At 49.7% G+C, this 22,720-nt stretch overlaps 1 protein-coding gene across 1 annotated transcript; it reads right to left on the bottom strand.

Annotated features, from left to right (window-relative positions):
- Positions 1–2,374: 2,374 nt before the first annotated feature.
- Positions 2,375–21,197, bottom strand: Bpifb2 (BPI fold containing family B member 2). Its single transcript, XM_034495375.2, has 16 exons — positions 21,102–21,197; positions 20,213–20,341; positions 17,694–17,787; positions 16,059–16,163; positions 14,938–15,084; positions 13,554–13,614; positions 12,799–12,859; positions 8,460–8,551; positions 8,069–8,257; positions 7,793–7,846; positions 7,018–7,188; positions 6,452–6,519; positions 6,319–6,364; positions 5,649–5,712; positions 5,238–5,314; positions 2,375–2,634 (listed from the first exon to the last, which is right to left on the bottom strand). Exons 2-16 carry the CDS (start codon positions 20,319–20,321, stop codon positions 2,593–2,595), a joined length of 1,380 nt encoding a protein of 459 aa, XP_034351266.1. The 5' UTR covers positions 20,322–20,341; positions 21,102–21,197; the 3' UTR covers positions 2,375–2,592.
- Positions 21,198–22,720: the final 1,523 nt, after the last annotated feature.

Below are 22,720 nucleotides of genomic sequence, written 5' to 3'. Positions count from 1 at the left end.
CCCCCAAGGAAACATGAGGTCTTCTGAGTTGGGTGTTCCTTGGTACTTGCTCTCAGCCCCAGAGCACCAAAGGGCCTCCTGTAGATCACATGGCCCCAGTCTCAGCACAGTGGTGAGGCTTCCTGCCGAAAGTACCTGTTGATGTGCTCTGTGGTTCTCTCTCCAAACTGGACTCACCACACTCCCGGCAGCTGGTGCCCAGCAGGACCTGATTGAATACTTACATGATGACACTTAGGGATCCTTTTGGGGAGGCCATGAGCATCTTTCTGGATAGAGAGTTTGACTCGTTTTATCCTTTTCCTCTCGAGGGAACATGTCCTAGAACTGGGTGTGTTATGAATACAAAACCTGATGGGGATGACAGGGTAATGAAATAAATGGATTGATAAATAGGTAGGAAGGAAGATAATGTGTGGGGAAGGGAAGATGAAGGAGTGTTTAGGTAGATGGATGAATGGGTGGGTGAGTAGATGAGTAGATGGATGGAAAGATAAGATGCATGGCTGGGTAGATGGGTGAACAAGGAGATGATGGATGGACAGATGGATGGATGGATGGATGGATGGATGGATGGATGGATGGAGGGATGGATGGATGGATGGATGGATAGATGGATGGATGGGCAAATGAATGCAAATGTTTAAGAATTGATAGGTAGATAGATAGATTGGTAGTTGTAATAACAGGTGGATTGGGCTGGCAAGGTGGCACCACCTGTAATGTCAGCACTTGGAAAGGGAAGACAAGAAGAAGCTTATTAATTCAGTGCCAATCTGGACTAAACATTATAGTAAGACCCTGCCCTAAAACAACAGAAATGCAGGTGGGTGGATGGCTGGAAGAAATGATGAATAAATGAAAGGGTAGAGGGGAAGGATGGGCAGTTGAGTAAATGCTACATGTTGAGTTCACAATCTTTCTCCATGGCATTAACTTCTTTAAGGCCTCAGGCTATGTTACAGCTTGAATGTAAACTCTAAATGTCCTCTCAGCACCCATTGGCTCTTGTGTTTGAACACCTGTCCCTGACTGATGCTGTTTCAAAGGGTATGAAACCTTTGAGTCATGGTGCCTGGGCCACTGGGAGCATGCCTCGAACCCTCGAACGTTATGCCTGTTCAGATTAGTTTTCTGTTCCCTATCAGCCGTCACCATGTAAAGAAATGACAGCCCCAGGCTTCTGTCACAACAGGAGCTTCTCCTGTCACCATGCCTTCTCTGCCAATAAGGGGAAGTTCCCCGAAACCTGAAGCAGAATCAAACTCTCTTCCCATAAGTAGCTTTTGTCACATCTTTCCTCACATTGAGGAGAAAAGCCACCAACACAGGTTGTATCTTGGATTTTTGTCTCTCCAAACCCTTAACCACCCGGCTTAGGGTATAGCCTACTCAGTAAATATAGAATTGATAAATTAATTAGTTAAGCAACCCCATCCCTCAATAAAAGGCATGGTACCCAGATGAAATCACAAGGAAGGATGTTAAAGCCTGCCCTCTTGGCTCTTTGACACCTCCCTGAGTCCTCTCATCACCAAGATGGAGCTGAGTCTATCTGGAGCAGAGTCACTCCCTGCTGCCCTTGGACTACAGATAACCTTGTAAGAGGTGGATGAATGGGGTAGCACCATCCTGTTCCAAGGTTTTGCTGGCTTATGTTGAAAATCCAGGCACCTTCTACTTCCCCTGAGAAAGCACACAGAACATGAGCCCTGTGTTCAGCCAGGAAGGAATCCATGGCTTAGAGATTAGCCTATCAGGGGAAAAGATCACGAGGCCATGACTTGCAGGTACTCGAGTCCCTTGCTCTGCCCAGCTCGTGCTGCAATGAGTCCTCACTGGGTCACAGAAGCTCTCCAGTAAACAAGCGTTAGACACGTGCCTGAGAACAGAGCCCAGAATCAGGTCTTGCTTCCTAGAACAAAAAGCTCACTTGTGATGAGAAAGCCAAAGGTGGAAAAGGTGCCTGAAAAGATTGTGAACTTGTCACCTGAAATTTTGGAAACCGGGACAAAAATGGGCATAGGGGATGCAGGTAAATGGAGGGGGACCTGGACATATTCCTCAGATGCTAGGAAGATTACAACTGAGGATCTGTCCAGCTCTGGGATTCTGGGTAGAATGCCACCAGAAGAAGGCACAGTGCCTGAGCCTTCAACTCATCCTTGTCACTCTCTAGGGACCTCTTTCAGAACAGGACCTTACTAGACAAGGAGGTGAGAGGTGACAGGCATGGTAAGGTCTCCGTGTTTCTCTTCTCTGGAGCAACTTGGGTGGCTCTGAGGATAGCCAAGACCCACAGGCTGTACACAGAGAGCTAGCATCCATTACAGAGTCAGTTAGTTGGGAGTTATGACTCAAGAGAAGACATTTAATGCTGAGGGAAACAGGTCTGCACAGCTTACATCCAGTATCTTCCTCCCCAGGAGGAGGCACAGGAAGAGAGGAAGCAAGGGAGGGACCCAGGTATCCAGCAAAGATTAAGCAGGCCACACAGGCCATCTGGCTTGATGATGATAATTCTACATGTCTCTGTCCTCAGGCTTGGCGGGGAAAGCCTCTTGAGCAACTGGCTCTTCTCATGGTTCTGGCTCAACGCTGGTAGGCAAATCCGCTGGATACCACAACATAGCCCTGGAAGACCAATAAAAAAGCACAGGCAAACTCAGAGGTTTATGTGGGACCCCTGACTGCCCCTTCAATCTGTTTTTAGGTAGTATTCTCATCAGAGGAGGCCATAACCTCACTAGCTCTCAGTCTCCTGCTCTGTCACTTCAGTAGCAGCACAAACCTCATAGGGCCATGGAGGAAGGCAATGAGAGCCCTCAAGAGTCAGGCCAGTCACCTCCTGCAGCCAGGCCGGAACCCCAGTTGGAACAATAGAGACACCAACCCACCCGCAAGACTTTCTACCAAAAATGTATCCTGTCTACAAGAAATACAGGCTCTGGGATGGGGCAGATACTGAGGGAATGGCCAACAAATAACCAACCCAACTTGAGTCCCATCCCATGGGCAAGCACCAATCCCTAACACTATTAATGATACTCTTATGCTTGCAGACAGGAGCAAGTTGTCCGCTGAGAGGCTCCACCCAGCAGCTGACTCATATACAGAGACCCACAGCCAAACAGTGGAGTTTGGAAACTCTTAGGGAAGAACAGGAGGAAGGATTGCAGGCCCTGAAGGGGACAGGAACTCTACAGGAAGACCAACAGAGTCAACTAACCTGGAGCCTTGGGGCTCTCAAAGTCTGAACCACCAACCAAAGAACATACATGGGCTAAACATGTATGTACACATGGGTGTACAGCTTGGTCTTCATGTGGGCCCCAACCAACTGGAACAGGGGCTATCCCAAAAGCTGCCTGTCTGTAGGATATGTTTTTCTAGCTGGGCTGCCTTGTCTGGCCTCCCCAGGAGAGGAAGTGCCTATCCTTGCAGAGATTTGAAGTGTCAGGGTAGGGGGGATACCCAAAGGGGTGCCCAACTGCTCAGAGAAGAAGGGGATGGGGGATGAGTGAAGGATTGTGGGAGGGGTGACTGGCAGGGGAGCAATGAGCAGGATGTAAAGTGTATAAATAAAAACTAAAATTAAATTTAAAAAAAAAAGAGCCAGGCCAGCACGAGACCAGCCCATGCCCCACGCTCCAGGCACGGCCTGTGCCACTGCTGTTTCCTGACTAGGAGTGCAGAATCCCTGGGTTCCCTCTCCCCAACAGAGATGGGCACTCCCTGCACCTCCCACACTTTCCACACTGCACTACTGAAATGAACACTCCTAAGGATCGCTCTCCATTCCTGCATCGTCAGCTTAGTCATCCAACCGTTCACCTAGCAAACCTCAGTTGAGCCTCCACCACACACTGAACCCTACAGCAGACAGCAAACAGTCAGTAAAAAACAAATGAGACCCAGTTCCCATCCACAGGTAGCTTAGTGGTCCTGTATGGAGACCATTAACCTCCTGTGGCTAACACATTTTCTTAATTAGGAGAGGGGAGAAGAGGCCTTGGACTAGCTTTGAACTCTCTCTGGTAGCCAAGGGTGACCTTGAATTTCTCATCCTTCTGCCCTCCATCTCCCAAGTTCTAGGACTGCAGGCATGTACCACCATAGCCAGCTAAGTTTTTAAAAACTTAAAATTCAGGTCTTTACTTGCAGAGTCCCATGTGCCAAGTGACAGCCTTGGACAATGCTGATTCCAGACACTGCAGAAAATTCCATCATGTTGGGCTGTTGTGGGACGTATTTTGTGACAATTCCCACCAACAGTTCTGACCCCTCTGTGGCTTGACTGTCCCTCTTTTTTTTTTTTTTTTTTTTTTTATCTTTTTTTTCATGTCTATGTTGCATGGTGTGTGCATTCATTGCATGCATTCACATTCACGTCTGTGGAGGCTGGGGGTAGACATCTGATGTCTTCCTCCTTGCTCTCTGCCTTGTTTACCAAAGCAGGGCTTCTCGATGAACCTGGAGCTCGCCTGTGAGTTTAGCCAGCTCCCCCTAGAGATCCCCTAGCTCTGCTTCCTGGGTGCTGGGTTTTCAGGCAAAGCACCAGACCTGGCCAGTGTGAATACTGGGACTCTAGAGTGTTCACACTTGCACAGCAAGTCCTTATCTACTGAGCCATGTCCTCAGACCCTGGCCTATCCATCTTCATGAGAGCAGATCATCAGGATACTAAGGCACCATTCTTAAGCAGCGTCCTCCCTGGACAGACACTGACAGGCCTCATTTTGAACCTTGATCCTGTTTCCTGTTCTGTGCTCAGCCTGTTTAGAGAATTTGCTCAGAGTTCCCTGGGTGAGACAGAAAGCAATCATAGGGTATCATCCTGTGTCAGGATGGCTGTGTCAGGATGAATTTTATCCTGGGTCTATTATTCCAGACCCAGGGACAATAATCACAGAAGGTTCAGGGAGTTGCAAAGTTAACCCACCCAGCTGCAGACTTGCCTGTCAGGCTATAAGGAACCTCTCTACTATTCACCTTAGACACCAAGGGGCCAGGCCCATCTCAGGACACAGGAACATGAACCAGCTGAAGACCTGAAGCCTCTAGTGTGAGGTGTGATGAGGAACAGAGAGCTGTCCCAGGAGGGTCTCTCAAGTCCTAAGTCCACCACATTTCAGTTAAGGTTTGCTGTGTGACCTTGGAAGACTCGGGGTAAGCTCCCAGAGGGGTGACCCTTCCTCCCCTATAAAGAGGCTCCCTGGCCACTCAAAGGCTCTTACCTCATGGACCGAGACCTCAGAGTGGACATAATGAAGATTGAGCACACTGGGGAGGACAATTCCCATGCCCAGGAGAGCTGCAGAGAGACAGAAGTGTCCAAGTTAGTTAAAGGAAAAGTTCCACCTGCAGCCAGCCCTGTGCTGGCAGCTTGGGAACACTATGGGATCTAGAGTGGGGGTGGGGGGCAGGGGCATCCTCATCCTATGGAAGGGAAACTGAAATGAGATCAGGAGCTTTGTGATGACCGTACATTAGCTACATGAATATGTACCATGAAGCAAAGGCGGCTGGACCCAAAAGACCACTAACCTTAACCTTTGAGCCCGGAAGGGCTTGGGGACATGGACAGGCACAGAGGTGTGGGCTCAAGAGGTCACCAGAGGGTCCAAGCAGTAGAGAGCAGGACTCACCATTGAGGTGATCCAGCAGGGGCTTCTGGAATATATTGCTTATGAGTGTGCGTACTTGATCCATCTGCAGCCACGGACAAGGGTTGGGTGGGGGTGGAAGGAGCAGCCATCGGAGAAGACCAAGAGAACACAGTTAAACATACAGATGGGCACACATGAGGGAAAGGAGGGAAGGTGTATCTCCCACATCAGCGGAGCCCCAGTCAAGCCCCCAACTAGATCGGCCTTGGGGGTCAAGCAGCCCAGGGAGAGCTCTAGCCCTGGTATCAGAGTTACCAACAGGGAGGGCTGCCTAACAGACTGCAGGATGGCAGATGGAAGTTAGGCTGGCAAATTGACACCTGGTAGAGGGCTTGGGTATACTAACTCACATCCCATGGATGCATGGGGACAAAAGAACATGTGCATAGTGGCAGGAGCCTGACCACATGACATGATGAAGGACTAGCCAGTGCCGACTGTCTCACTGACCAATGCTGAGGGCTGACCTGAGTCAATCACCTGCCCACAGGCGTACAGACAGGCAAGGAGGTGGGAACAGATGGAGACCAGGTAGGTCCCTGTCCCCAGGCTTCCCAGAGAAGCCCAGTTATGGCAGCACTGGGGAATGTGTCATTCTCATGCCTCCACATCCATTCCAAGGCCTACGGCAGCCCAGCGTCACACTCACATCAATGAAGCCCACATTGGAGGTGGCCACAGAGAGCTGGAGTCCCCTGAAAGAAAAGCAGAGACAGGCTCGGGGTGAGCCGGCTTCCCCTGAGGTTCTTCTCACTAAGTGCTGGGTCAGAAAGCCCACTCACCCCAGCATAGATGTGCTCCCCCGAAGTTTCGCCTCGGACACGAAGAGCTGAAGGTCCAGGTTCACCATCTGTACGTCGTGGGGAAATGAGAAGGAATGTTGTGGAGCGGTCCACCCTCCCCCACTGGGCAAACCATGTGTGTCTGTTGAGCTCGCTGAGACCTGCACTCCACAAGCAACAACTGTGTAAAGATGATAGGTGGGGGCCCTTCCCCAGGGAAGCTTCCAGAAATAACAAGACAGGGGCTTTCCAGAAAGTGGAGGCTGACACAAAGGCAGAGGATAATGGGGACCTTCTTACACAGGCTGACCCAGGAAGGCTGCTCTGAGCAAGGATTCAACACTTAAGCTAAGAACTGAAAACGAAGCAGCAGCAGCCATGCCAAAAACAAAGGGAGAGGGCCGTAGGCCCAGGGCTCCACATGTGCCAAGGCCCTGGGACAGTAAGTTCTGGCAAGTTCAGGAGGTAGATGTGGGTGAATCAAAGCAAACAAGGAGCGCAGAGGCATGTGAGGTCTCAAGGAGAGTGACCCCAACCTGACCAGTCCCACCTGGCCCATCACTCACCACATCCAAGGAGAAGAGGAACTGCAAGGCTAAGTTTGGGGGTGCAGCAAAGACCTCCACAAAGGGCTGTAGCTGCAGAGTGGAGTTGCTGGTGTGAAGTGTGACCACGGGTGTGGCACCCAGCTGCACCTTGAGTACCACTGGCGTAGGCTCAGGGAACAGGTGAGCCACCTGGGACATCAAAAGGGGAGAGGGTAGCACGAATTCCTGCTTCTCAGTCTTCCATGTTGGCTGTTAATAAGCTATCACCCTCTAGTCACGACTAGACTCCAAGGTGGCTCCAGCCCAGGCCTCTGGGTCAGACTTGAGCTCCTTCGAGAGGGATGCCTGAGCTGCCATTTTGTTTGATTTTAAGACAAGATCTTGCTATAAACCCAGGTTGGCTTTGGGCTGGTGATCTTCCCACCTCCCAGGTCCTGGGATTACAGGTGTGTGCCACTGACTCTGATCTAGATCTTACAGGCAGGGAGGGAACAGGAAAAGAGAGAAATGGCTCAGTAGACTATAGGCAAATGCAGAGAGGAGAGTCTAGCTGTCTGAGATGGGCAGAGGAGAGAGAGTTAAATGGCAAGTATTGACACCACCATCACCACCATCACCACCACCACCACTACTACCATCACCACCATCACCACCACCATCATCACCACCATCACCACCACCACTACTCCTCCTCCCCACCCCTCAACCATCATGCTTGGGGTAGATGGAACCCATGGAACCCCCACCCCAATCCCTGAGCCTCTGGCCTACAGTGAGCAGAAACGTCACCTACCTCAGGGATGGACTGGCCCAGCACGGAAGTGTTCAGAGGATTGTTCTTTAAATTCTGAAATCAGCCCCCATCATGGCAGGTTTAAGGCAGTTTCACAGTCAAGGCCACCGCTTGGCCTCATGGGTAGGGTTCTTTACCCACGGGTTCCTTCCAGCAGCCATCCTGTAGCCCCCCACTCTAGCTGCCCACTGCCCATGATTCTGCATCTACAGAATGACCCCAGAATAGGCTACAGGGCACCCTGACACCAGACCAGGGGGTAGACCCAGCCCTCACCAGCTGCCCCGTGATCTCTAGGTTGAGTGAACCAGCCTTCTGAAGCATCAGGAGGGCACAGTCAAACAGGTGTTGGGAGAGCCCCACAGTTGCCATGGCTCCTTCATTACCCGAAGTCCGTGGCAACACAAACGGGTGGGAACCATGGAGAGGCAGGAGGATGGGCTTGCCAAGCAGGAAGAGGATAGCCTGGATAGAAGCAGGAGCACACATGCAGGACATCAGGAACTGAGGGCCTGTAACAGACCCAGGGCTCCAGGGCACCAGCCTGGCAGTAAAGACTTAGGCTACAGTTCCACTGGAATACCAACAACCTTCCTCCCTTCACTCTCTACCTTCTTAGGACCCTTCCAGGACACCGACAGCACCAGGCTAACCAGGAGGTACTTACTCTGATATCTAGGGATATATAGTTACTGGTGATGGTGGGCATGCTGGTCATGGAGTAGCGGATCTGGGACTCAGGGCCCACGGGACTGAGGCCTTTGTGAAAACAGAAAAGCATTGAGCACCAGCCCCTCACTACGCCAGCAAATTTACTGACAACTTTTCTCAGCCAGAACCAGGCCACAAAAAAAAAAAAGTCACCAAGTCCAGTGAGCCCTCCTCAAAGACATGTGCCAGAATCCACCTATTGGTTGGTTCAGACACAATTCTAACAGATATGTTTGCTAGTGTTCCAAATCATTGAAAGACTATTGAGCCCAAAATGCAGAAGGGAAAGGCTCAATCCAGGCACAAGTACCATCTAATGAGGGCAAGAAGGGAACACAGGAATAAAGGAGAGTTCCCACTGATCAGCCAGACAAGTAACTTCCACCGTCTCCTTTTCCATCACCACAGAGTTCACCAAAGTTATTCCATGCACATGTGCACACACAGTATGGCTGGCTCATTCTTGCCCCAGATGGCATACACATGTCAGTCTGCTCCCAAAACTTGGTCTCTTTAACTAATCATGTGACTCCTTTCAGAAACTAAAATGTCAGAGCAAGGAATTACAGATCTAACTTCTTACAGAGCCTCAAGGCAGCTCTCAGGGAAGCAGAGCACAGAGGCCTGGAGTGTAAGTCTACTCTTGGGTCAGAGTCGTCTGCCTGGGAAGCTTGTGAAGGTAGGCAGCACATGCCCAGAGATGGCTGCAGGTGCGGCAGAGCAGAGGCCCTCTAACAAACAGCCTAGCTCAAGCCACAGTCCCACCCTTAAAGCCCTGGATGGCCCAGGGATTTTTAAACATTTTATTTTTATATATGTATAAGTGTTTTTGCCTGCTCGTATGTCTGTATACCATGTGTGTGCCTGGTGCCTCGGAGGCTAGAAAAAGGTATTGTATTTAATTCCCTAGAACCACATAACAGTTGCATATATGTGTGCCATGTGGGTGCTGGGAATCAAACCCAGGTCCTCTAGAAGATCAGTCAGTCCTCCTAACTGCTGAGCCATCCCACTAGCCCCAGTGGCCCCAGTGGCCCCAGTGGCCCCAATGGCCCAGAATTTCAGGGATATAGTTATGTGTATGAATAAGTATATATATTTTACATATCTATTCACATATATTTATATGCCCATTATAAAATATCAATTGTGGGTATGTACTATGTGCTCTGGATAGTTTTGTTATGTTTAGGCATGTAACTAATATATTTAATATTCTACATGAAAATATATGTATTAAAACATACAAAGACATATTAGTAAATATATAAGTATACATCTCCATTCAGCTTTTTGTCTCACCTGGGTTTAATTTCATTTTCTCTAACATTTTGAAGTTTTTTATCATGATAACAACACAGTGTGGCTCCCTTCCTTGTCTATGAGTGGGTCTCACAGTTTGGAGGTAAAGTGAAAGGAGCAACAAGAAGGGATTTGGAGACTGGTAGACTGTCCTGCATTTGTCAGCACTCAGAGAACTGGACACCACAAAGTCAAATTACTGCATGTTTTTAAAAAAATGAATAGAACATTAAGCTCATGTGAATATTTAGAAAATGAAAAATATAGCCCAGGAGCCCAGGTGTGTTCCTTTTTCAATATTTTCTTACACCACAACAAAAGACATTTTTGTTACACAACCTTCTGGAAACATGTGACTAGCTGATATACCCCTTTGAGCTGTGCATTTTTTTTGTTGTTGTTGTTGCTGTTGTTGTTGGTTGGTTGTTTGTTTGGTTGGTTGGTTGGTTGGTTGGTTTGGATTGGTTTTTGATTTTTCAAGACAGAGTTTCTTGGTGTAGCCCTAGCTGCCCTGAACCTAGACCAGCTCTATAGACCAGGCTGGCCTTGAACTCACAGAGATCCACCTGCCTCTACCTCCTAAGTGCTAGGATTAAAGGCATATGCCGCCACCACCAAGCTGAGCTGTGCTTTTTAATTTACACTCTAAATATTTGAGGTGATGGATAATTAATGGGCTTGCTTTAACTATTCCATATTACATCTACAAATTAGGGCACCATTCTATGTACTATAAACGCATACAATCCTATACCACCAATTTACACTACACATTCTTTTCAATATAATAAAGAACTCACAGCTACTACCACTGTGCACTCTAGATGTGCAAGCTTCATGTAATTATTCTCCAGGGCTGGCATTTTACAATCCCTTTATTAGAGGTTTTTAATTCACAAAGGCAAGAGCTGATTTTTTGAATAAACACAAACACAGGGCACCTGAAGGCAAGCCTGTAGAAGAAGAAGGAGGAGGAAGAGGAGGAGGAGGAGGAGGAGGAAGAGGAAGAGGAGGAGGAGGAGCAGCAGCAGCAGCAGCAAGAACAAGAAGAGCAAGAACAAGAAGAACAAGAAGAAGAAGAAGGGCACACCATTGCCTATTAAGCCTGTCAGACCCCAGGCCCTAAGCATGTGCTGCTTCACAACTCCAACACATGCGAGAGCTGGGAACTCTCATCCCTCTTTTCTAGGTGGAATGGTGTGGCTCACAGAGATGAGTGACTTCCCTAAGGTCACACAGCATGGGAGCAGTGTGACTATAATTCCAATGTGTCCTTTAAGTCCAGTCCAGTTGCCTCAGCTTCTTGCCACCTCATATTTAAGGTAATATGGAGGTTAGGTGGAGAGGAGAAATCAAGAAGACAAGATGACTCCAAAGTGGCCATAGTGGATGGATGTGAGAAGTGAAAAGCAGCCTGTCCATCTCTACAGAGGACATAGCTCTAAGTTCATAACCCGGGTACATGACAGCAGAGCCTATCCACTAAAGAACCCACTGAAGGTAAAGTTAGGTCCTGACCTGTGTTCTTGGACTAGCCAGAGCCTTTGGATCATCTGACCACCCCCAACTTCCCTTCCTCCTATCAACTGAACATCCTTGTGGAAGCTCAGACTGACAAGGCAAGTCACAGTGTCATAGAAAGGACACCAGAGTCAGGGCAAAGCTGGAGGGCCCCAAACAGATGAAGCTTTGAAATGGCTAATAAGGTAATACCTTCTGCTACTAGGCCTTAAGTACTGGTGCCCGTGGCTAAGAAGATGGGACAGTCCTGCTCTCTGGCCTTCAGATCCTACCACAGCTAGTCTAGGAAACCACACAGATACCTTCCACTGTCCTCAAACTACTAGGCCTTAAGTACTGGTGCCCGTGGCTAAGAAGATGGGACAGTCCTGCTCTCTGGCCTTCAGATCCTACCACAGCTAGTCTAGGAAACCACACAGATACCTTCCACTGTCCTCAAACAGTAGCACAGGTCAGTGTGAGGACAGTGAGGAATACTGGGATGAGATCTGTGACAGCTGGAGTTTGTGGATAAGCACTCCCCTCCTTGCACACCGGGGCATTCTATCCAGTTTCAAAAGGTATTCCAGTGAGAGACTGGCCCAGCTGTTCACACAGTTCAGCTCTTTAGCAGCAACAACAGTAACTACTTCTTCTTCCTCTTCCTCCTCTTCCTCTTCCTCCTCTTCCTCTTCCTCCTCTTCCTCTTCCTCTTCTTCTTTTTCTTCTTCATTCTTTCACTTCCTCTTCTACTTTTTCTTCCTCTTTTTCTTCTCTTCCTCCTCTTTCTCTTCCACCTCCTCACCTACTTCTTTCACTGACAACGCTCAGAAGTCAGAACTAATGATCAGGCAACCACCCCCCGGGGGATGGGCACACATGTGTCCTTTTCGAGAGGTCTGTAGAACAAGCACCCAAGTATCCAAGTAAAAGACACACATCTTCATACCCACAAGCCACAACATGATAGCCAAGGCAAGCCTTAGGCCCAACACCTCCAGACACACACACACACACACACACACACACACACACACACACACACATCCTTCACCTCACCAGCCGTTCTGCAATATTGCAGGAAGATCCCCCCAGAATCTGAGGATCTGTCCCCTAAAACACTGAGACTCTGACAGTGGGAATGGCTCTAGATCCTGATAGTCAATGGGGCTTAGTTTCTCTAAAAGTAACACTCATCGATTAGCCACTTGGTTTTATTTTATTTTTGGCACTTGGTAGATTCTAGAATCATAGAGTTGGTTCTGTCATCTGGAGGTTGCCAGATTCTGTGAACAGCCATGTGTTTTGGAGAGTCCTGGGTCAGTGGCCTTACCATGGGCCTCCTTTCTCTCAGATTAATTGAAACAAGAACACTACTTAGAAGCAGAAGCCAGCAATGAAGACCACACCACCTCCAGGTGCAGAGAGGCATCTCTGAAGGTTCTTAGGGCCCAATGGCCCAGCCCTCCCATGCCCTGGGCTCCAGGTCTTACCGATTAAAGTGCCCAAGTGAACATTGAGGTCCTGAACCAGGCCATAGACATGCAAGCACAGCTGTGGCAAAAGAAAAGGAGCTGTGGTAAGGGTCATTTAGAGGTGTGGGTGAGGAACAGAGGGACTGCAGGTCCTTGTCATCACCCCTCAGAGGCCTCCCAGGATGCACCACCAAGCCTGGGATCCCTTCCTTTTCCTCCTTGAAGTGACTGACCTTCCACCCCTCTTAGCGTGCTGAGGAGGCAAAAGAAGCTGTCAGCAGCTGGAGAGGAGCAAGCCAGGGCTCTCACAGCCAGTGAATGCTGCCATCACCTCTGGAGTGGAAATGACACACACTAGGAAGATATTACTCTGGCTGTTGCCCCCAGAGTAATGGGCAGGCTGAGCAAAGCTGGGGAAGAAGAGCCTACTCTCACCAAGTTAGCTGCATGCAATGACCAGACCTACAATTTTAACCACTGTAACAGTCTAGTTCTGCAGCCCCCAGTTCTAAATTCTTCTCACACATTAGTATTCTCATCCAGGGATGACCCGTCTATTACACAGTCTGAGGAGAGGGAGCTGAGGTCACAATCACGTACTTAGATACACACATGTACAAACATGCACATGACACACATGTACACTTAACATGCATTGAAGCACAAGCACACAAATGCACGTCAAGATACAATGCCCCCTCCCCCAGGGCCTGAAGGCCCACTGCTCATGTCTCAGGCCTTCCAAGCTAAGCCATCGACCAGAAGCCCCTTACCTTGTTGTTCAGATCAGCCTTGATGTGCTCCTTTATCAGGTCCAGCAGCTCCTGGGAGGTACTGTGGAAGTGGCACAGAAAGTTCTGAGTTCCCTGGGCATGGGTCTTAGCTGAGAGATGCAGACAGCTGAGGCAGAAGTGTCTTTCCTCAGTCAGCAGTCTAGAGATGCCCATCTGAGAACATGCCATGCTCCAGGCAGTGTTAGAACAGTGATACCTACTCCCACAGGGGAGGAGCATGAGTCTCAGAGAAGGGTTTAGAAGCAGCCAAAACGGTGATAACTGAGGCCAGGCTCAGGGGAGACAGAAGACAGACATTGGGCCTTGCAAAAGCCCTTTGTGGCCATGTCCTCAGCCATCTGGCCCAAGGGCTATTCAGATGGGTAAGAGTGGGAAGTATAGCTGGGATCCCAGGTCCACTTGTCACTTTGGCTCTCATGCCTGTGATGCTTTGAAAAGCATCTGCTTAGCTCTGGACCTGTTTCCCATCTGAACTAGGCACGGGTATATGTTGGTGTTTTTCACCAGTGACCCAGAGGAAGCCGCAGCTCTTTGGTTTGATCTCAGCCACAGCCCACTTCACTCTTGGAGGAAAAGCTCTTTCTGTGTGTTTATATCACCTGGTTCCCTTCTGCAGTCAGGAGGAGGGACCCGGCATGGGTGGACTTCTGTGCATTCACTGCTTTCTGGGGAAAAGGTCAAGCTTTGTGGGACTGGTGCAGTTCTTTTAGTGCTCCCCAGTGCTCGGCCACCTCAGAGTGGAAGACACTTAGGAAAGAGCGGGTATAATGGTAGACGGGAAGAGGGACCCAAGCTATGGGATGGTGAGGTCATCTGCCTTGAATCACCTGTACTTTGGATCTCCATTTATTTCCTGTGGCATAGGGACCTTTATACACCCCTGGTCAAACTATGTGGAGCTCATGGAGATGACTTCTGTCAAGGTCCAAGAATGACATCCACCTAACAGCTGGAGATGGGAGCTGCTGTTAGCCTCAGATGCTGACTTGAACAGCCACCTGCCACACAGAGCTTGGCTGGTCCAGCGCCACCTCCCAAACCTGTACTCTCCATCTCTGCAAGGAGATATGGCCTGTAAGGGCCCCTACAGCCAGGCCAATTGGTTTCATATCGTTCAGGAGACTAGTAGTAACTGGTTAGTGTGTGCTGGTAGCTGATACAAGGAAGTGACCAGGATGTAGGCATCAGGCAAGCCTCTGGTCCTCTCTGAGCTTCACTATGCTAAATCATAGAACAGATGTGGTGATGGAATCTCCTTGGTCCTTTGTTGCCATTGGATGAAGGTTTGAGTAAGAAATTCAAGTAACAGTGCCACAGCCTTGGTACCAGGAATCCCTGAGACCCAGTGCTCCCACAAACCTACCTATTACTGCCATCCAGCATGCTGGCTGAACTAAAGATTGAAGAGCAGGCGGGGACGCTGAGCACAAGGGTCCCAATAGAGTCCCGGGCCAAGTGTACATCAGCCAGCAAGTCTACAGGCAGCACCAGTTCCATGGGCTCTGAGACACTACAAGAAGACAGACATGAGCCCACCCTAGTGTATAAAGACTGCACAGATCTCCCGGTCTGGGTCACCCCTCCATAGCTCCCCACTCAGAGTCACAGCACGCAGATGGGTATGACTCAGGCTTCCTCTGGCTCCCATGACAGGGCTCTGGGCCAGATACTGGCCAGGGTGAGCCTCAGCTCTCCTTTCTGTGAAATGGACAGGAAACTCATGCCTGCTTCACAGCACCATGCTGAACTCTCCAAGATCTCATTTTGTGAGAACACCAGCTCTGTGCCCAGCCACAGAGAGCACCCCTAAAACATCTAAGTGCTGGGTGTATACATTACAGTGCCATGGGGCACTCATAGGCAGAGGTACTCATTCATACCATTACAGTGCCAGGGAGCACTCCTTACATCAGAGCACTGAGGAGCACCCTGACATCACAGCACTGAGGAACACTCGTCGTCAAAGGGCTGAAGAGCAGCCTAACCTCACAGTGATTGGGCAAAACAATAAAGACAAAGGCTTCCTTGAAATGTCAATGCACGATGTTAACATTGAATGCAGTTACACAGAAGCTGCCTGGAACAGAGAAATGATGCTGATAACACACTTTACTGAGCACCTCCTCTGTACTTGGCACTGTGGACGAGGCCAAACACCATAGTAAAAGTACTAAATCCATTCAGTGAAGCCCTCACAGCCACCTGCAAGGTTCATCTCAAGATAAAGAAACGGGAGACACCGCCACCAGCTGCACAGATATTGGGGAAGGACTACAGTCTCCAGGGGGGCAGGACTTCGGTCTCCAGGGTTCTCTCCTGTCTGACTCCCACAGAGGGTGGCAAGGGCCATGGAGATACTCTCTCCCCTTGCTCTTCCCTGGAAGAGACCCTGAAACTCCTGTCTACACACACACACACACACACACACACGCACACGCACACGCACACGCACACGCACACGCACACACAAAGAGATTTACTCACCGAAAGACTTTGATCGTGAAATTGGCTGCTGCTGATAAATGCACCCCAAGACCAGCAAGGAACTTCAAGGAGAACAAGGGCACATGGACATCCAAAATCTGGACCCTGTGGGGTGGAATCGAGGGACAAAGGAACTCCCATCAAGCACAGAAACAACCTCAGGGAGGCTCCCTTGAGCCAACCCCACATGTTGATGTTATAAAGAAGGGATCTCTGATGAGTGGACCATTGGCAAGAGAGGGGTGATAAGCTCTCCAGCACAGGAGGCATGCAAGACACCCAGCTGGTGCAAAGGAAGAGGGGCCTGACCTCAGGCAGGACAGAGCAGGATGGTCGTATGTGTTCCTAACAGTTTCCAACTATATCCCTGTAAACATGAAGTCCAAGAGAGACACACTGAGTTCACTGCAACTCAGAGATTCCCAGAGTATTCTAGTCTTGGATTCTAGTGTCACCTTTGGCCCTCATCAACAGGAAATGCCCTCCCTCCCAAGCTGCTAGGCACTCCCAGTGACTCCTTAACTTCTTTTTTGTGTAAGGGAAAGTCACTTTCTCAGCAGCTGGCAGGGGTGAAGTTAAGATGATTCAGATATCAGAATATGGCCCCACCTTCAAATGCCTCATTTTAGCCTGGAGTGATATGGATTCATGTTTCACCACACAACCCAACTTTAAGCCTGCTGCATCCAGCCACAGCCTTCCTGGATATGCTCCTGCTGCTGAAAGCAAGGGTCCTTGGGCAACTTCTCAGTGATTGGGTCCCTATCCAGTGCATTATTAGTGTCCTAGCCATTAGCATACTAAAATTGGCACTCTGGCCCCACCTACTCGCAAACTGGTGGTTCTAAGCTCCCTGTGTGTTGACCTGTGCTCTGTTCTGGTGTCTTTAAGTTTTTGTATTAGTTTCCAGCATTCAAGACTATAGATGACAAGTTGGCCACAGTATCTCAGGCACTTGATCCCCATGTTTCAGGAGCAGGAAGATTGCAGATTTAAGGGTAGCCTCAGCCCACATAGCAAGAGACCCTGCCTCAAACAAAACAGGAACAGGGAAAAAAGAGAGAGAGAATATTATAGTTGATAGATAGATAGATTTGTTGATAATTCAATAGACAGATTTCTTGAACACCCAAAACTCTTGCAGTAGCCAGCTGGTATCCCCATAAGAATAGGCACAGTGGCTATTGTGTCTGAGTTTGGGATGTCTCCACCTTTTGGGATCTTTACGCATTAAGGGGCTGAGGATAAAACTGGGATTGTCATTGTACCTAAACTTGGGGTCAAGCATTTGGAGGAAGAAGCTGATACTCTTACTAGATCTGTGGACCCCAGGGCCACAGTCTGAGTTCCTGAGAGCAGAAACTTTCGAACTAATACAGGGTTACCGGGTGACCCCATTTGCCAAGTCTTCTTATAACCTCACCCCTGATGATGGGCCCTTCTAACCTGGAGAGGGTTACTTACCCACAGACCCCTAGGCTCATCTGATAGTCCAGAACACTGCCAGATGAGACTCTTCTGCAAAGCTGAATCCCCCTCCTAGTGAGTCAAAGCCCTCACTCCCTTGGCCATCCAAACATTCCAGCTAGCAGCAGGAGGACTGTAGCACTCACTCTGGAGGATGGGAGCACTCACCTGGTAGACTGAAGCACCTCACCACTTGGATCCATGAAATCAGAGATAGTGACGTGGAGGGCCTGCTGAAGAGGGGCTTTCCCAATGTCCGACACTGTGGGGTCAGGGTAGGGTGAGGTCAAGTTCCTGGCTCCACAAAGCATGAAGAACCCACCACCTATCACCTGTTCTGCCCTTCTGGTGAATCATTCAGGTACCAGATGGGACAAGCTTGGAGTGGCACACGGGGAGAATGGCTGCACCAGGCAAGCCCATGCAGTGTGCCCGATTCATCATGGCCTCCATCTCCCGCCCCTTCTTCACCCTGTTCCTCAAATACAGTAAAATCCTTAGTCCTCTTGCAAGGCTTCATCTGAGTGCCAGTTGTCCCTAGAGCTTTCCCAAGTTACCAAGATGAAGGAACCGCTAACCAATCCTGGTTTCTGAGGAGGCATCCCCTGGGAGGAGAGAGGAGGAGCCTCACCCCGATCACATGTACCCAGGTGCTGGATGCAGATCCCAGCTCTACTGATCACTGACTGCATGGCTGCTCCATGCCACGCTTTCCCCATCGCTACATGTGCACTGATTACAACGCTCATCTCTTGGGACCACTGTAAATAGTCAGTGTGCATGCATGCTTCTCATGCTGATGCTGTAGGCCTTTACACTAACAGTGGCCTTTACACTAACAGTGGCCTTTACACTAACAGTGGCCTTTATACTAACAGTGGCTGTCTGCACATGGTGCTTCAGGTGTGCAAGGTGCTATTTTGAGCACTTTCTTCTATTCTTAGGCCCAGTTTACAGGGAGGTAAGGACACATGGCTGAGAAAAAGGCAGGCCTGGCTCTGATGACTCCTCCCTCACCTATACTAGTAGGCCCAGGCTTAAAAAGACAATGGGATAAAACAGAGAGCCAAGGGTTCTAGAAGGAACCATGAGATTAAGCTATGAGGCTAGAACTTGGCTCAGACTCACTAGCATGCTGAAAACTCTTTGATCCCATCTGAGCCTCAGGTTTTCCAAGCAAAGAATAGAAAGGTCATGGCCTCCATATTCACATGCCCACCTCAGCCTGGCTGAGCTGAGAGACTCACACCACAGTGCTCCCTGGCACAGGACTTGCAGGGTAATGTGTGGAGGACTCCATGAGAAGCCACCCATCCAGGCCTGGAAGCACTGTGGGCTGCAGAGGTTTCTTGCCAGGTTTCCACCCATTGAGAACAAACACAGGCAGATGAGCCAGAGAGACTAAGGGACAAAGGAGCCCTGCACAGAGCAAGCAGAGGGCAGGGCAGACACCCCAGGAGGCCATCCCCAGGTCCAAGTCCCAGGCATACACTCCCACTGTGTGTGAATTATACTATGTCACGGATCACTGACCACTTTCCTTGTCTGTCCATCTGTCCGGATGCAAAGTCCTAGAGAGCTGTGTGCGTGACCTGGAAAAAGCTGCTGGCCCACAGCTTTGTGTTCTGTCCCTTCTCTGGTCTGGATAGAGTCCCTCACACTCTGATAAAGTTGGATCTGATTTTTGTGGAAGCATCTCCAGACCCCATTTTGACGGAACCCCAAAAGTTTCCTGAGAGGCAGCTAGTGGGAGATAAAGATTTTTGTGCTGTAATATTTGACCTTTGTGACTTTCCCCATCCCTGTGGGCCTCAGTTTCCTCAATGTGCCTTTTCCCCTGGGAGAGAGTAGGACTTGAAAGCACCTAGAAGAAAAGCCACAAGGGGGGAGACCTGTGTCCCCCTTCCCCAACTCCAACCCTGACTACTCTCTCCCTGAGTGGCTGAGCCCTATAGAGAGCCAACTTCAGAATGTTCCCTGCCTTACCGCATGTGACACACCTCTCCTGGGTCCATGTGTGAGCACAGACACCACACATGCTCATGTGTGCACTTGAGGTACACACCACACCTATGCACGCACATTCAGACACGTGCCACAGGCACATAATCTCCCCAGGGCTCAAATCATAGCTCCCTGACACTCCAAACTCAGAAGAATTCACAGTTACAAAGTCAGCCTCTCAAGTTAGCTGACCTAGGTCCAGGGACAGGCACATGCCTGTAATACCAGCAAACAGGAAGGCTGGGGGCAGGAAGACTGAGAGTTCAAGACTAGCCTGGGCTACCTAAGGAGACTCTGCCTCACAATTTTTTTTTTAATGTTTAAAAATAATTCTCGATTTTTTTTGTTTGTTCTGTTGTTTTTAAGCATGTGTTCACACAAGACACAAGGGCACAGCTGTGTGTTTACACTTGCATTTTTATACTACTGATCACCACAGACTTTCTAGCTGCTGAGCAGCAGGACACAGTGACACTTACAAACCCAGGTCCTCCTCTGTGACGCCTGTAACACTAGTATCACAAGTTCTAGGATAACCTGGGCTAGGCCCAGCATGCACCAGGCTCTGGGTCCCATTGCAAGCACCACAAAAAATCAAAAATATATAGTCCTTTGAGATGTTTGTGTTCATTCAGACCTGGCTCTCACCAACACTCTGGGTGACAAGTTGGCAGGTTTCTTACCATAATCCAGGGCTGCCTTGTTGAGTCGGACCACAATGACAGGCAAGGAGACAGTGACCCCAGCCCACAGCAGCAACAGAAGAAGGCCAATGCTGCATGCCCCAGCCATGGCTGCCCCAGCACCAGGATCTGTGGGCCAGGATAGGGACAAACATCAGGGAGCTAGACCAGAATGTCCACCCCACCCTCAGGCATTCGTGTCTCATGCCAACCTGTACCCATGTTGAGTGATGGTCAGAGCCCTGCTGCAAACCCCAAACACATACAATTTGCATTTCTGTGTTGGGAATTACTTGCTTTGTAAGAAACCATGAGAGAGTCTAAAATCAGCCAAGACCTGCATCCGCCTTGAGAAGATGTAGCCTTTTCTGAATTGACACAGCAGATGGAGATACGGGGGTGTGGGGGTGGCACAGGTAGGGGAGCAAGACCCAAGCAGTATCAGAAGACGATGATAAGGTCATGATGGGGTACGAAAGGCAGTTACCTTGGTACCCTATAGTCCAGTCACCTAGCGTCAAGTATCCAGCCCCTTCTGCCAGACTAAGCTCGTGTTCAGCTGTCTAGATCTTACCAAGGGAGGACCCATGGCAGCTCCCATCTCTGTGTCAATCTAGCCAAATGAAGAATGGCCTAAGAGTGGTCTAGCTCCTCCCCAGACCAGACCAGCCTAATGGTAACGTGTACCCAGCTCTGGGGAGAGGGGGATCTTCACCCCCATTGCAGGAGTGCGGAGCCTGTGCTCCAGTGGGCTAGCTGAATTCTGTCAATATGGCACTTTCCAGTGTCCCTACAAAGCCAGGGATGGGTGAAGCCTGTTGCAAGGGAGTAACTGGAGATGGCATCCCCTTGGGCTGGAGGGAGAAATAGCCATGCAGCTCATCCCTACCTCAGAGGTTCTGAAGGCGGTGGATGCTCAGCCTTGAGACGCTCTGCCTGGAGGGCAAGGGCACAGCTGCTTTATGAGGCTCCCCCACGGCCACCTGCGGACCATGAAGCAGGAGCCAGGGAGTGGCCAGTTTGCTTGTGGTTGCAAGTGTTTTCCCTGCAAACATGGCCTTGTCAAGTGTCTCCATTCCCCTGTGGGATGCATCTGCCACGTACACAAGCATGGCTGCCAACTGCTGAGAGACCCTGGAGCTGGGTGGGCCATTTCCACTCAAGTATCCATAGCTCTCTGGAAGGAGAACGCTTTCCAGGAGAGTTTCCCAGGCAAGGTCCAGGAGCAAGAGGTGCCCAAGAGCAGAGGGATAGCCTTGTGTCTCCAAGCTCTTCCAGAAACACAACTCTTTAAGTAAGGGCAGGAGGCTATATGAGCCCTGATCCCCAACTCTGAGCCCTGATATTGGCCACACACTGAGCCTTCGCTCAAAAGAGAACAGAAGACAGTGTGGCTGGCCCAGGGCTCTCCAAATTCACATCCATCACAGTAGGAGTATCCCATCCTGTGTGAGAGAAAAGATGACGTTTATGTGAACATGAGGTTGCAAATGCACCATTATATATGCACACACATAATAAGGTCATGGGGACTGGTATCAGAGGGAAATGGGTGTCTGAGGGTGTGTAGGTGGCATGGCACAGTGACATCTTGGTTAATGACGTCACTTCATGGGCACAGGCGTGAAGAGTTCTGTGGATCGGTATGTTGGGCTATTGAGTGAAAGGGACTGTGTCTAAGATAGAGATTTGAGGTGCCTGTGCAAGTTCAATGGACTGCTTTCTGGGGTAGAGGTATAATGCACATGAACTCCCGTGTGTATACACACACGCACAAGAAGCAATGGCTGGACTCCCTTCTATCCCTCTGAGTGATTCACCTGGGACACAGATACAAGTGACCTGGGGGATGTTCTCCTGCTCTAGAGCTCCATATGACTCCTGCTGACCACACCAGCCTGAATACCAGGCTTGGGGCCCAGACCAGCCTGGGGCTGGTATCAGACAGATCTGGTACCCATGGAGCTAATGGGCTGCAGACACCATCAAGTGTTCCTGGAATAGCCCTGCCTCTGAGCCAGTGCCTCTGACCTCAATCTCAGAGGCAGAAAGAATGAGGCATCCAAGGTTGCTAACAGCCCACTCTCGGCATTGGTTTGCCCACTATCGCCCAAGACCAGGGCCTTCTACACACTCATCACACACAGTGAAGAGACGTACAAATATTGACCAATGCCACTCTCAGTGTTTGCTTTCGACATGAATACTTCCTCTTCTCCAATGTGTCCAGCACAAGGGACACTTGGGTAACATCCAGGTGAAACAAAGGGAGAGTCTCCACCAGCACCTTCTCCAGAACCTGCAGCCTCTGAGCAACAACTGCAAGCCCCGTTGGCCAAGCACCTCCTATATGCAAGGTATTCTGCTGACAGCCCCAAGAGGGGAGTCTTCTGCTCAACCCCATGCCCTGAGCTGGAACACATGCTAAATAACATTGGGTAAATGAACTATTAGAAGATCTTGTAAGAATTAGTATCAGGATTTGAGTTTCCCCTTCACTGAGACTTC

The sequence above is a fragment of the Arvicanthis niloticus genome, chromosome 2, assembly GCF_011762505.2.
Source record: "Arvicanthis niloticus isolate mArvNil1 chromosome 2, mArvNil1.pat.X, whole genome shotgun sequence".
Taxonomy (NCBI): Eukaryota; Metazoa; Chordata; class Mammalia; order Rodentia; family Muridae; genus Arvicanthis; species Arvicanthis niloticus.
This window is presented reverse-complemented; position numbering and strand designations above follow the sequence as displayed.

Bases quoted from the DNA above. Each gene is read 5' to 3' on its own strand.
- Bpifb2 (XM_034495375.2), bottom strand. From the start codon at position 20,321: ATGGCTGGGGCATGCAGCATTGGCCTTCTTCTGTTGCTGCTGTGGGCT. The intron at 12,860-13,553 runs GTAAGGGGCTTC...CTTTTGCCACAG, and splicing joins AGGCTGATCTGAACAACAAG to CTGTGCTTGCATGTCTATGG. The intron at 6,365-6,451 runs GTGAGTGGGCTT...CTTTTCTTTCAG, and splicing joins GGGAGCACATCTATGCTGGG to GGGACTCCAGCTCTCTGTGG.